Source organism: Amblyomma mixtum, chromosome 2, assembly GCF_055824585.1.
Source record: "Amblyomma mixtum isolate Tamu chromosome 2, ASM5582458v1, whole genome shotgun sequence".
Classification (NCBI taxonomy): Eukaryota; Metazoa; Arthropoda; class Arachnida; order Ixodida; family Ixodidae; genus Amblyomma; species Amblyomma mixtum.
Window position 1 is genome coordinate 39,407,059 of NC_143013.1, and position 15,846 is coordinate 39,422,904.

The 15,846-nt window shown below is 47.5% G+C and overlaps 1 protein-coding gene across 1 annotated transcript; it reads right to left on the bottom strand.

The window, feature by feature from the left end:
* Nucleotides 1-11,231: 11,231 nt before the first annotated feature.
* Nucleotides 11,232-15,256, bottom strand: LOC149359041 (uncharacterized). The gene is made up of 2 exons (XM_089568972.1): nucleotides 15,206-15,256; nucleotides 11,232-12,601 (listed from the first exon to the last, which is right to left on the bottom strand). Exons 1-2 carry the CDS (start codon nucleotides 15,254-15,256, stop codon nucleotides 12,203-12,205), a joined length of 450 nt encoding a protein of 149 aa, XP_089425098.1. The 3' UTR covers nucleotides 11,232-12,202.
* Between the last annotated feature and the right edge of the window lie 590 nt (nucleotides 15,257-15,846).

Here is a 15,846-nt window from a genome sequence, read left to right on the forward strand (position 1 = left end):
GAATCACATTTGTAATGCTGTAAACGCACAAGCTCGATGAGAATTAGTGGATGTTTTAAACGACTGCGGATGCACACTATGCAAGCTAATGTATTGACAGTCAAAAGCCAAATGTCAAAAATTTGTTAGCGCCACAAGATTTTGAGAAATAGGTATGCGGCGAATTCGAAACGATGGAGATTTGATCTATTTTGTGCAGTGAAAGACCAATTCGAATATATCAAACAACTCGAGGGTCGGAGGACAGTAGACAAATTTTATCCAAGAAATGGGTTCTCCCCCCCCCCCCCCCCCCCCCCCCCCCCCCCCCCCCCCCCCGCAAGTGTTGTCACAAAAGGAGAGCGAAGGAATACTTGAACGCTGGTTGGAATCCGCACATTCACGCTCCCTCACAGCATCCTCACAGTGACGACTAACATTTTGACCCAAAGGTGCTGTTTACCGCGAATATGTTGACATAAACTTTATATGCGAGCTCCATGTAGGAATGAGAACACAGGTTGCAAACTGCGTGTCGCGAAATCGCGATACTGGGCGTTAAAGGGTTACCGGCTTCTCTGTCAGAGCAAGAAGCTCAAACGCACTGTGTGTATTCCAGGACGGAGAGTAACGGGAGCGTATGAGAACTTTCCGTTTTGCTCCACTCTTTTTCAGTTCACCGATTTATGTGAATTTGTGCACCATTGTACGCTGTGCGACCGTCAGACCCTTGCGCAATGTGCCCTCTCTCGCGCGCGCATAATGTTGTTTTATTCTCGAATGTCTTTTGTGAGATTATTGGACTGCAAAGTGTTTCACATGATTTTTATTGATTTATTTATTTAGAGCTCACGAGGACTTTCGCTTTTATTTTCGCGTCGATAAAAAGAAAACTTTTGTATAAAAATATCCCTCGAATCCCCGGCTTATTGTTGCAGCTGGTCTCTATATCACGGGTATTTGACCGTCTGCTTTGCTTTGAGCGCCTTTCAGAAAGCATGTCACTTTGCAAATATTATTATTGTTAATAATATTGTCATCGTTGTAGTTGAATAAGACGAAAGGCAAGTTAAGATCTCGTGCCTAGAAGAAAGAAAGAATACCCGCTAAATTCGCTTACTGGCTCCGCTGGATGGTGAGCAGTACGGGAGCTTTCTTGCATTTCTTATGTACTGCTCAGCACTGACTACACTTTTCTCAGCAGATATCGCAGCTTGCACACACTTTAAATCGCAGACGCTTTTACGCTTCTCGACCACGACGTTGACGGTCAGCATCGCACGGCAACGCTCTAACGTGGAACAGAAAACGTGTCCGACATCACACTGCCAACGCGCGTCCTACGTATGCGCCTTGTACGTCTTCATCCACAAAAAGCAAGATGAATACTTGGGTGGGCGGGAAAGCGGGCACGAAAGCGTACGTACGCGGCCGCCGGCTCATTTTCTCACGAACCGTTGCAAATTCGACCGAACAAAGGGGGAGGAACGTCGAGGGTTCCCGAGACGAGCTAGTTACCGGCAAATTCCGCGACGAACGACTTTGACAGCCGAGACGCGAGGATCGTCATCATCCCGGTGCTTCAGGTGGCAGCGGGTTCTCCGTCTCTCCGCTTTCGATGACCGGACAGAATCAGCCGCGCAGACCACCTCTGTGTCTGCAATGCACTTGCGTGCAGTGGATGCAGAGGGCACTGCGCACCGAGCACTTCACAACTGAGCACTGCGTCAACTCGGCATTATTTGCTGCCGAGACAATGCACGAGTTAACACGACAGCTTTTCTCTGCTGCGGAGACGGTACACAACTGAGCATGGCAACAACTAGTCTTCCTTTGCTCTGAGACACTGCGCAGCTCACTATTGTATCAATTGGCCTTTCTCCGCTCACAGGATGGTGCACGGGTAAGCACTGTATGAAATGGTCTTCCTCTGGTACCGGGACAGTACACGCGTTGCATCAGTTAGCCTTTCTTGGATTCGTCATTACCGGAACTTTGGCGCGTTTGGTTTGCTGTTATGCAGACCGACAAAGACGCAAGGCAGAACAGCGGACAGTACCGGCATGTGGATTCAATCCTCTCTTGAGTGTGTAGTCGTCCGTGTTTCATTCCTTCGCAATAAGTTAATTGCCAAAGCTGTCAGAGATGAGCAGGGGGCAGGTTGCACATCCAGGAAACAAACGCCAATATTCGAGCAACGTCATAGCATCGCCTGGGATTATCTAGTATGGGTACAACTGATGTACAACCTTTAGTACTGCTGAACCAAATTTCTTAAAAAAGTAAAAAAAAAAAAATCTGTCGTTGGAGAACACTGAGGCATACTGCTCACTTTCCGTTATCGCCATGCCCATCGCAATTGATGATTAGCAATTGTCTTAGTGATAACCGTAGTAGCAGCCTAAGTAGCTGACATTTTACACGGTACACGAAGGCTTCGACAGCTTTAATAGGAGGCCTGTATCCCGAGATTGTACTTTGCTTCTCGGGACTTGAAACAGAACGACTGTGCGCGAGTAGGTAACTGACGTGTCCAGGTTCTCAAGCCCACGACTCTTGCAATGGTGCACACAACTGTCGAGACAAAGTGGGTACTGTTCCGTCGTGCACGTTTTTGCGGAAGAAGACGCATACTACGGTCCGCGCACACACGCCATCGGACGAGGGGATTCAATTTGCGCGACTCGCGAGAAGAACCGCTCGCACGCGATCGAAGTCCATGAACCGCCGCCTTGTAACGAGGAGAGCTGAGGCGCGCATGCTTCGGCTGCCGTCATCCATTGTTTGGGAATCGGCGCAGACGGAGACCACACATGGCTCTCCCGGCGGGAATCACTCTTCAGCCGGCGCGTCGGGTCTTCTGCGTTCGCACAAAGGACGTCGTCTCGCTTTTCGCAAGTGTATATGTACGTGAGTGATAGTGATGGTGCTAAAGGTTCGGCTGTTCCAGGAGAATAAAAAATAAAAGAAACAGAAAAGCACACCAGTCAGGCTCTTCGTCCTTTGGAATGTTGTGATGAACTGACAACTATGAAGACGAGGGCAGACGTGTACACCGTAAGTATCTATATAGTCAGAAGTCAGAAAAAGTCCTTGCCACTTGTTCCTCACGTTTCTTTTTTTTTTCTGTTTTCAACAACTAGAAAACAATACCGTTGCCCTTCGTGTACAGAGGTGCGCAACATGAGAGAACATGTGGTCGCTCATTCGGTGGCAAGCTTCTCCATGTCGCTCTTCATGCGATGACAGCTTATTTCTCCACATGCCAAAACACTTTTTTCGCAGCGCTATCTTTGATTAGAGCGAAGATAATCGATCCTGTTGCTGGCGTGTGCATGCGCCATTACTTGGCTTGGAAATATAATCGCGCGTAAACTCCAATCGCCTTGGCCGCTGCATTCGTAACTGCCAATGGCGAGCTGTTTGGTGCGTTGCTCAGCCACGAGCTTATAAGTTGGAGTGTCTGGTTATATGCAAACAAAAGCTTGAATATTTCTTCAATCAACGCTCTCTGGTGCTTCACTGACATGCAAACGTACCGGGAGGCTAAGTGCACCTGTGTTTGCATGCATGTGCGCAAAGGTATTGCACCAGGACTGTGTCTCCGGTAAGGATAGTAACCATAATATTTCCACGTTGCTGCGAAGACACGCATTCTGTCGTAAGCAACCCAGAAAGAAAGAAAAAAGGTGGTGCAAAACGCTGTTTAAGAGCGACGTTCTGCCCTTGGAGTGCAACTGGATGGTGGCGGTACAGCAAGTGTACATGGCGGTTATCGGGATCATAAAGGCCATCACTTTCAGCTGTGCTGCTTAAATATGACAGGGAACTTTGCACAACGTTCCTTCATCGTCAAGAACGGCGTCGAATATCGCAGAAGATTGCGTCTCAACGAGATTTTTTTTTAAATGTATTTCACGTTTTAGTAATTAAACAAGCGATACGGTGCTTGGCGTGGTAAACAAATAAAGTCGAGCTGAGGCATACAGAACCCGTATATATCAAATTACTGATTATACCGAACATTCGCTAGAGCCTCCTGAAAGTACCATTCAAACGTATAGCCCTGCTCGCGTTAATCGAACTGGCGTTCAGAGAAACGTTGTATATGTGATATCGAACACTGCGTTATGCCCCTGCAGTGGCGCTTCTCCTGACGATAACGCATCGCACGTGGGAAAGGGTCAGCTGCGTGACCATGCGCAGCTGCTGGCAGCGCTAGCGCTGTGTAAAAGCTTGAGGAGGCGAATGTGAGGCGTGCTTGTGGGTGGACTTCGGTCTCCTGTACCCATTTTCCACGCCACAACGCTGTCATGCGGTGAAACCAGCCTATAGCATACTTCGTTCACTTTGCTGCCGAAGGCGTAGCGGAAATCAACTGTGCCTTAATTTTGCTGAGCGGTTGTTCTATTTGCAATGTACTGGTAAGAGGATCTTATGACAGATAGTGGTTCCAAAGCACCATCCGCTGCGGCTTGTATGCGAAGCAGGTTAGGCCTAGCGAGTGAGCTTTATGATGCCAGCCCGCCGGCGGACGGCTCGTCGCTGCAAGAAGCGCGTCATTACCGTGGGTACAATCTATTGTTGAATCTAGGCTACAGATGAGCTCATCTATAGTGCCATTTTGTATATCAAATTCTCTATATCTCGAACTATTTCGCGATCCCTTTCGAGTTCAACATACCCGGGTTCGACTGTAATAATAAGGCGACGTGCTGGCGGCGATAAACAAAGCATGAGGTTTCAGTTCCAAAAATGAACATAAAACAATCTGCCGCATAAACAAACAAGCAAATAAACGAACTGTGAAAGGCTTTCAACGGTGAAACGTGACATCTGCTGTCACGGTGCTCCTCCGCAGTTAATTGCCTCAGCGTTCCAAGTCCGTTTGCGCTCGGCATTGATAAGCACGCCATCTTGCGAACGAATGTAAGCTTCCTTAAAAAAAAAAAAATGGGTAGTAGCACCTGTCACACATTCGCTATCATCGCGGTCGAGGATCACGAAAAGAAAGAAAACGCTTACTGCATTCGCTGGCGCTATTTCATTTGACATTAGGTATACTGGAACACAAGCACTCATCGATACGCGGGAGCCGAAAGGAAAAAGCGCGTTCTTTGGTTCGCAGCAGAGGCAACCAGGGGAGGAAAATGCACTTCGCGGCGTGCACTCCAGTGTTCGTGCGCTGTCGTGTCAGTTGCAGCCGGCAGCGAGGCAACCTAGTCGACCCCCGGCGGGTCGAAGCGCGCCATCACCTTTCTCTCCTGCCGTGTAGGTTGGGGGGGGGGGGGGGGGGGGGAGTCAAAATAAGCTCGCAATCGTCGGCGCGTGAAGCTCGTCGTCGTCACTGCTGTCAAGTGCCGAAAAACACACCTCAACGCGACTGATTTCGTATGCTCTAGAGTCTTGCGCAAGATCATTAGCATCGCTGTAGCTGCAATCGTTTGCGCATTTGTCTACGGCATACCGACAACAGTATTCTCGATTCGCCGCTTAGCTGAAAGAAGAGGAGAGAAAGCAAACGAAGGAAGGAAGGAAGGAAGGAAGGAAGGAAGGAAGGAAGGAAGGAAGGAAGCAAGGAAGGAAGGAAGGAAGGAAGGAAGGAAGGAATGAAGGAAGGAAGGAAGGAAGGAAGGAAGGAAGGAAGGAAGGAAGGAAGGAAGGAAGGAAGGAAGGAAGGAAGGAAGGAAGGAAGGAAGGAAGGAATTCGTATGAGCATGTGATCGCGCGATGTTGCGAAAGTGCAAGGTTACATAAGCGGAAAACGACTGCACTACCGGTAGCGTCATCCACCATGTTGACCAGAAAGAAGCGAGTAACGTCCGCAACGCAAAATTGCAAACGGGGAATCCGAACGTGGAGGAGGAAGGAGATGCTGCAGAGAAAAGCGGACGTGCAGGGAAGGGACGGTCGGGAGGTGAGTGCGGCGCGGACAGCGGAGATGAAGCGCACGACAGCGCGCGTCGATCGTGTCAAGCGGGTCGGCTCCCCGCGGCGTCAGTGCGCTGGCGCGCCGCCGCCGCTCGATCAGCGCCCGCACCGTGGGGCGCCGGGGCCTATTGGACGCGTCCGACGAGCTGCGGACACGTCCCGGCATGGGCGCCGAAAGGAGACCCTTCGCCACCATCCCCCCCCCAACTTTCCTTAATCCCCCCCACCCCCCTCCTGACACAACCCGCTTTCCATTTTCCAGGCGCGCATCTTTTGAGCTTTACCGTACCCGGGTCATTTTCTTGACTGAGCAGCCATGCACTGGAAGGAAGCTAACCGTTCTGGTTTCAACGTTGCCGACTTTCTTGTTCTTCGTTCATTGTTTCTGTTTCTTGCTTTCTTGCGTATTCTCTTCCTGCGCTACTTGAATTCATGTTAGATATTTTCTTGTAAAGACACTTAATTCGGTGCATTATGTTTTCTTTTTTATATTTTTCATTTCCTCCCCTACTGCACTGCTCAAATACGTTGGCCAAATGAAACATGAAACGTGCAGTGTAATACAGAATGCAAAAAGCGGGAAAGGCATGTTCGATGCAAGCTAAGAGGCGGAATCATTGCTTTACTCTTGAGAACCTCGTCGTACGCCGTCAGTAAAAAGCAACCGTGACAATAAATAATCTGCATCAGCTAAAGAATTCCCTGAATATGACTTCTCACCTGTGTCGTGCCTTTCGTGCATCGTTCGTGCATGACAGCACCTTACTGTGTCTGCAGAATTATCCCCTGGAGTAAAGTGTTGTTTGAAGTAAGTGTACATTGCACTATAATATATAATAGGTGCACACACACACACACACACAAAAAAAGAAACGATGCACTGTCTTGGGCCAAAGATAAACGATAAGTCACTGAATGCTGCAATTAAGGAGGCTACCCAGGTCGCTTCACGTCAGTGGATCTATAGTCTGCTGTGGTGCTCAAAATAAAGGATTTTTGATCGGATACATTTAAGTTGGACTGAATGGGATGGGATCTTACATAGGATATGGAATGGCGCTACATTGAGAGCAACATGGAAGGAAACGGAGTACATGCAGGACAGTCCATTTATTTCGGGGACCACAGTGATCATCAAGCGCAAGGCACAGCGTAGATACTCCAATGAAGTATATGGTATGTATATATTACTGACGAAGCCTGGCCGGTTTTACTAATTCATCGGGTGCATGCAAATTTGTTGGCAAAATTTCGAAAAATTTCGAAAAAACGCAAGATAAGTACAAGTAGTTGAAACTTAATGTCATACTGAAACAGTATTTTGCGTTTTATACTTTATTGCTGCTTTTCAGCAGTACCATTGCGCGCTTATTGCTCGTTGAAGCTGAAGTTGAGTTTATTTTGGAAACAACACGTTACAAGGGAATCCCGTGCATCGTCACTTAATTGCGTTGTGACAGCGGTAGGGAAGGCCTCAGGAAGTGCACAGGATCCGTCAGTTTTTGGCTAACATTAGACACAGCATCTCCGGGAGTGCTAGCAGGACAAACCCGACACTCCTTCGCTGTCAACGACCAACATGGTACCCGTACCGACTCACACGCCGAAGTGTGGTGGTTCCTAATCAAACTCGCAATGTCTCGTTAGAGACGTTCAAAATATCACACGCCTTCTGCGCTGTGTACAGGGATTGTTTCCTTGCAGCGCCACCGTTCTACAGTTTACGCAGATCGATTCAGTTTCTTTTTTTTTTTTTTTTGTACCTAATGCTTGTTTGTCTCCCTAGAAAGCATTGGTGTGGTCGGATTTGGCGGCTAAGTTTATTTTTTAAAATCGCGTTCATAACTAAATACGTTAGATTCTGTTGCTTGCAGTCGGATAGTCAGAAATCCAAACACTATTTCTTAAACCAGATTTCAATATCACAGAAAACGACAAGTAATTAACGTAGTTATTCCGGGGCTTTTCGGTATTGTCAGAATGACTTCTGAAAAAGCGGTATACCCCAGCTGGATGAACAAAATAAAAATCACAGCGTGGTCGCAGTGCTGAACATACGATTTAAGTATTTTTCAATAAAACTCCTGCTTAAAAATCAAAGTTTAATCTCTTCTTTTTTTCTTAGATTTCATATATATCACCACACAGTAAATGCTTAGCTTCTGAAAACAAGACAGGTGGAAAAGACTATAGCAGCGTTATTTGTTTGTCAGTTTTGGTTCCGTCATGGGGAAGTAAGCGAATGCGCCTGCTTCTGATTCGTGCCCCATGCATCAATATACCCTGTCTGTTCTGTTACTAACAGTCGTTAGGTTTAGGGCCCTGAATAAGCTTTTTCTTTTGCATTACAGGCGTAAATGTTTCGATGGTTTAGAACTGCTTTCTGCACCCGCTTGTGCAGCGCCTTTCTCCGGCAAAGAGTATTATTCGATCGAGTGTCTCTGCACGTTTCGGCTCTGCCTCGGCATGTCTCGTATGCTCCCATGGAAGGTGACATAATCAGTTTTTTTTTTAAATGGCGATACTCCTTCCATCTAGAATAACAGCTCTGAGCACGGCCGTTTATGCGTTAATTGCTGCAGAATTCACTGCTCAGGCTGTCAAAAGAGCCAAGATAAACTCCGAGTGACCATTGACAGGACAGGAAATTTAATACGTACCACGTAATGAAAGAATCAGTAATTCACCAGTAGAAAATAATACCTGCCGAAGGAAACCGACAATTTCATTTTGAAAGGAGCATCGAAGAGGACCGCCGAATTTTCAAATAATAAAACCGAAAACTCCAACTCCGTAGTTATACATGACCATACGATGAAACCCCAAGGATATATTAATAGTACGGTGTGTTCTGAGAGGAGCAGATTATGTACGACTCGTTTATAACTCTTGTCTCTTCTGTTTTCCAAAGCCGTGCTTGAGTGTATACAGGGGGGAGGTAAGTGTTTAGAGCTCGCGGTATCGCTAGCGGCAACTCCTGACAGCCATAATTAGCACGAAATTTTGAAACGTGAAAGATAGCAGTTCGAAAATTGTTGAATCTAGCGGCGTCAAGGTGCGTGTTTACAAATATTTGTATTTACTGCACGTTTAATTTTATTCTTCGTGTATATAGCCAACTTTTCATAATATTTTTTTTTTATTGTAAGCAAATGTGACCTCTTTTGTAACACAACCATGGCACTTCCCGAAAAAAATACACCACTGTCATCAGCGTAAATAATGATATTCCTAATTTTTTGTATATTGACTAAACATGTACGCATAAGAGAAACAACGCGAGTCCCAAGATCGAACCCTGTGGCACACCAACTACGATTCTACCTGCTTTTGATGAGGTTCAGTTTACTTGCACTACTTAATTCTTAATTATTCAGGTAGGCAATTATTTATGAAGCAGTCTTAACGTCGTTTTTTGTTCAACAGTGGGCACCTTTTTTACAGCTTCGTGACGTTCTCTGTCAAAACCTTGCTTGGTTATTTTACTGATTGTCAGGTGCTGAGGTCGCCATCATTGGACGCCTTTAATATAAGCATATGTCGTGGGGGACGAGAGTGAAGAATGCCAGTTTTAAGTTGTCCCCGTTTTAAACTTACTAGTTGCCCCTCATTATTTAGCTGCACTCTTTGTACAACATGACTCACTTTCAAGATGTTTCAACTAATTGCTTTATATTGTAACGTACAGCACAATATTGCGTGTGATGGTTTCAATATGCACCTATCTGTCTTGTGTTACGCGCTCAAACTGTTACCACTCGCCCATCAGGTTTTGTCTTTACAGCGTATAGCAGAGCTGACTAGAATTTTCTGCGAAATAAAACATTAATCGAATTGAAGTTCCTTCGCCGCAACCCTGAACCCTTCTCATTCAAAGTTCTCACAGCAGGGATGTCTCACGGCGGGTGCAATAGCTTCGCTCCGTCTTCGCGAGCAATGACATTTAAAAAAAGATCGGCAGATACACTCAAGACTGCTTACGTGTGATAATGGCAATGCATTACTTTCCGTGTGTGCAGTGACACCCATCCACAAGTACTCCACCCACACACGAACGATTGCACCACAATTTTGATACGAAAATCAAAATTCAGATGGCGCAGTAACTGACTCAGATCTCGATGGGCACCCAACCGCGCATTAAAGGATGGGGTAAAGAGTCTGGGAAGACATACAATGGAAGGTGCATATGTCGTCGGTTCGAATCCTTGTCTCAAGCTAGCCTCCAACTTGACTTGCACATGTAAGCTAGCTGCAACGAGAAATCGTATGATAGCACCCGGCACACTGTACGACAGACGGTTGCGTCACAATTTTGGTACAGATGTTGTCGCGAAAACTGGCGCCACATTCAGGTCGGCCGGTGGCGAGTACATATAGACGAACAGCATTTGTATAGTTGTTTGAAGTGGCGGTGCTCAGATTACTGTGTGCGTCATACGGCAGCTTGATGACGTCACCCTATTTTTTGCCATCGCTGGGATTTTCTGTACGAACTGCGAGTACACACACATACACACACAAACCCACATACGCCGCCTGCTTTTCACGAATTGGTACTAGTAGTGCTTATGCATTAAAAAAAGAAACAAAAAAACGCAGAGAAACAAGGCATATACTGGTTTGCGGTAACAGTTTATTATTCCTCGTTAGACCTGCCTCCCTCGCAAAATGCAGGCAAAACTTTCACAAACGTATAAGCGACATATATATGGCATGGGTACGGCATATATCACATAAAGCAACGCACTCAAGCGTTTTGTTTTGCGTATCACCTGCCTCTCGGCTCCTGCTCATAATATGGGAATAAATTAATTGCCGAAGCACGACTGTACACTCTGTCATTGCACGTTCATGTCAAACACACCGTTTTTCTTTTTGTACATAAATAAGAAGCAAGCAGGGAAGAAAGAAACAAGCAGAAAATGTTATGAGCTTCTCAGGTTGCATGTGTCACACACATTGAAGACAGTAAAGAAATGAATGTTAACAAGAACAACGTGATAAGGAGGCAAAACAAAGTGGACAGGGAACGAAATGCAGGCAGAGATATCACACGTAAGAGGGGTTTGAAACAGTGACTTCACACGAAAGCGAACTAATTGTTGGTCAATTAACTGCACTCAAAGCACTTAGGAAACACTCGTATACACCAAACTAAAAAATGCTATGAAAGAAACTTCTTTTTCGTCGTTGCTGATGATCACTTTAGCTCAGATAATCGGCAGGCTTTTGAGCTCAGTTTCAGCCTAGCCACACTCCCAAATTTAATGTTGCGGGAGATTGAATTTTTTGTTCCTTGGTTGATATTCGTTCCCAACTGCGGTAATCTTAAGTTTTAAGTTCAACTTATGTCTGATCCTCCTGAAATTCTATCCTAAAGAGCTAAAGAAATTGACCTACGACTGCGAGTCTTCATTTCAACGCGGAACCAGAGAGGCTGGCACTGGTGCTTCCGAAAAATCGGACAGGAACCGCGTAACAACATGACACATTTCGTGGAGGGAGGGACGCGTGTTATGTAATCTGTTAAACTTGACACATTAACAGAGTGTGGTTAACTCCGACGGCCACATGAGCCGCACACGCAGTCAGCTGTATACTGATTTCGTGCAATTCCGCCCTGTGTGAGATCACTGTTGGTCAATTTTTCGAACACTTTTCATGGTGAGCATTCTTTTAGGCGCATGATAGTAAAACTCTAAAAGGAAAAAGGAGGAGAGGACGGCGACCAGCTTATACCTAAAAACTCCGGCTGGTTGCGTAGCCTAAAGGTAGAAAAGAAGATACATAGTGGCGATAGTGGCGGGTTCAGAACTCTTCTGCGTAATATCGCTGCCTGATAAGCCGAAGCACTAGCACCTGGCAAATCGTGTCGTTCAGCGATATGGTGGCCCAACCATGGCAGCCAATCACGCAGCGCTATTACGCGAGAGAAGCCTTGCGAACCTTGTCCACGAACAGGTAACCATCTGAGAGGAACAATATTCACCGGCGCAACCGTGTCTCAAGGAGCGCTACCTGTGGGTCGCGCCAGAGGGAAACGCCGTACACACACCGGCAGCTCGCTGTCGTCATAGGACGACGAGTTGGCTTTCGGCAACGGAAAAGTCTTCCCGCGATTCCCGCAGGCACCCGGGGCTTTCAAAGTTCCAGCGTCATCGCCAACCGCAACAGCATCGGCACCATTGGCAGCAGTAGCAACACTGGCGCGTCGTCCTTCAGCGTCTTTCGCCAAGGGGCAGTCGGCCGGCGCGGACGCCCCGTTAGCGCTCTGCGAAGCGGGCTCCTGTCAGGTCTCCTCTTCGGGCTGGGGCCTCGGGATGAAAGGCGGCAGCGGGCCTAGGAAGGGCGCGTGCGGCTTGACCGTCGACCGGGGCCTGTGCTGTGGCAGCTCGGTTTTGGTGTGGATCACGTGGTAGCCCGTCTCGTCGGCGATGTACTCGATGACGCGCAGGTAGCCGTTGGCGTCCGTGAATCCGTACCGGCCTCGCACCGTGCCGTCCGACGTGCGCTCCTCCTGGCGGAAGTTCTGCTGCTGCGAGCCTTCGCCCGTGTCGTAGCCGAACTTGTAGGAGCCCTTGCCCGCGTGGTCCTGCACCAAGTACTGGGTGCGCTTGCCCGCGGGGATGGCCTCGGCGCCGGTGGCCGCCTGGCAAGCGCCGGCCGTCAGCAGCACAATCAGTGACACCTGCACGTAGTGCGAACAGCGAGACGCGTGAGCTTTAGGAGTGGCACCACTGACTTGCGAGCTATAGCAGGTGCTTAATTTCAGATTTCACAACAGTGCAAGCAGACGGGCGAATACTGTGGAGACAACACTCTTTCATTGCACACAATGTGGCATGACGCTATTGAAGCGAAAGCTTCACTACGGAACCTCGGGCTGCAATCGCGGACCGTGCAAATTTGGCCTTCAGTTGAGTTAGAGGTGAAACCATGAAAAATATAAAAAGAAATTGAATCAATATCCATGACTGGGAGTCGAACCCGAAGGGCAGCTCAGTGAGACCACTAGGCTATCGCCGCAGCCAACACGCCTCGTGTTAAACTGCGCCACACTCTCGCGCTGTGCATTGGAGAGCGTCGTCTTCGTCAACTTCCATCTGCTCTGTCCCGCGGCGCGGCCTGCTCACCGTCGTCTTCTACGAAGCACCAATCCGTGCTTTCGCTCCGATTCGAATGTAGTAAACATTCTATGTAGTTTTTTTTTTAATCACTAATATGGAATTCGTCTGCATATACAGGCACTCCGCGTATCCGAAAAAAAAAGAAAAGTCCGATCACATGACTGGCGCGTTGGACAACATCGGACAGTGAGATGCAAAGGCAGATCTCTCACAGGGTTCGATAGAAAGGCTTCGGGAATCTCGTACTTCCCGGACGCATAAAAATACAGGCACACATTAAATCACTCAGCACTTTCGGGACCAACGTCGAAGGTGTTCTACGCTGCGTAATTAAACTGCGGATATCTTTCGACGTTTACCACTGAGCCTTAGTGTGTTGTATAAGGGCACTCATTGCTCGGGTTCGTAATGCAAGCTGGGGTGAGTTCAAGGTTCCAACAAGACAACGGTCAATGCAGGAAATGACTTTCATAAACGGCGGATGCTGAAAGACAAAAAGCCGATCACAGGCACGTAGAACACAACTATAGCCGTGTGTCGTATGTCGGAAGTACTAGCAATGGGCTCATTTTCGATTACAACTCTTGCATCACGATATACAAAGGTTACATTTCAAAGGTTAGATGTTACGAAAGTGCAATGACAGATTTCTCATTTTCATTTGAGCGAGTCGGCGAGCCCGCGTAGTACCCTTTTCTTTTTTTGCGACGGCACATTGCGTTCCTCTTGCGAGAGACGTGCGCGTCGACCGCCAAACACACGAGTTTCGAGTCGACCTATTTCGATTGGCAATAAGTTGCGTTCACGCAGAGATGAGGCTGTCAGCATGAACAAGCTGTCAGGTGGCCGCAACGCTGTTCAGATAATGAAGTTCACGCTCTATGATGCAATACGCCGCTGAGGCGATGTGTTCGTTTCTCTATTCTTAAGCTTCACGACAATTTTGTCATCCGCAGCTACACACAGGTATGCGCGAAGGCCGCTGTGTGCTTCGCAGACAACGTTAACTACGCCAGGATTTTTCTCATTTTCTTCAAAAAAGAAATTCTTATTGGTACAAGTTACCAAGACGTCAGTTTGAATTCTGCTCAAGACGACGACCTCGGGACATGTGCCTCAATGTCTGCTATTCTTGAACATTGTCGCAAAAACTTCTCGTATTGGTGCAGAGGCGCCGTGTTCGTGCTCATTGTTTGGTGGGCTGAGTGTCCGTTATGAGAGCTTATGTGAATAATTTCTCATACAAACTTTTGCACCAACAACCGATTCGTTGTTATTCAAAACCCCTAGATTTCTGTTAACGGAATTCTGTTTCTAAAATTCCATCATTTTTCGACGATTTATGCGTCCCAATGATTAGAACGTCATCAGTCGCTTCAAACCTTAATATAATAAGTTATAGGAAGCGTAACAACTGCCACGGTTGTCCGATAACACAATCCTCTCCTACCTATGTCATGTGAAGTTGGAGCAGAGTTTGACTTCGCAGAAGCGATTCTTAAGAGGGCTGTCGTGAACGCATATTACCATAACAGAAATTTGCATAACTCTGTAAGAGAGTAGATAGACATCCAACACAGGCTTGGGCTTTACCATTTTTCATTACCGAAGGAGCTGTCGAACGATCATGCAATACCCGGTCACTGAGTTGCGTCGAGTAGTAGCATCCTTACAGTTTCACCGCTTCTGTCAAGTCGCACGACCTCGGTAGGCAATATCTTGCGCATGTGTCTCACGCATGCCTCGAGTTGGGGTTTTAGTCCTTAAACTTCTCAGGTCTGTCTCTCGTTGAACAAGTCATATTAACCTAGCCTTTAATGTACTCCGTGTAGTCGAGGCTTATAAGTCAAGCTCGCGGGGATGCTGCATCAAAAATACCTAGTTATCTCTACTAGTGCTTAACGTTAATCTCAGTGGGTATTTTCTAACACCACACAGTTTTTATCTATAGTAATTAACGCTGTAGTTTCGAAATTTGAAGGGCACTCTGTTCTTTGTATACGCACCAAAGAGGTCGGCGCTCTTTCCACTCAATGGAAATAAGACAAGAAGACGAACTTCACTTTCGAATTAATTTGCGGTGAATTCTACAACTGCATCTAATCACTCGTGCTCCGTCTAAATGAGCCTCTCCTGTTCTCTAAATTCGAGCAGTTGAAACTGACCTTGATAAGACAGAGCAATCCCAGCATCCTTGTGGAAGTCGGAAGTTCCATCTTCCGCAAAGCGATGTGAAGCGAGAGCGTTGCTTTTTTTTCTTTCCCTCTTCCGTTGTTGGGGAAGTCCTTCTCAACGAGACATACAGGTTAAAGGCACGGGGCGCGACAGCACAACACCGCAGTGGTAGAAATTCGGTTCACGTGGTGTGAACTCGCGAGCAGAACCCAAGTCAGAACACAGCCCAGCCCCAAGTCCTCCTTTTATGTGGACGTCCACGTCCAGCGCGCGGCTACTCCCTTTTATACGCCCTCCCCCGCCACCGACGACGAGGGGCCATCCCCCCACCCCCTTCCACTTTTTCTTCTTTCTTTCTTTCTTTCTTTTGCTGTCGTTCATCGAGAGAAAGCCGAAACCACCCCCGCCACCGCTGATAACTTGGACGTGTAGCAGCAGCGGACGGGCACGCAGTGCACTACGCGAAAATGCGCAAACGTGCCACCTCCTCGCCACCTTCACCGCAATCAACAGGGGGAGGAGGAGAGGGAGGCTCACGCATGTACGCACGCACAACACGCCCGTACAAAGCAGAGTACAAGCAAAACGTTGTGCCGCCGCTACAACAACGAGCTTCGCACGCACGCACGCA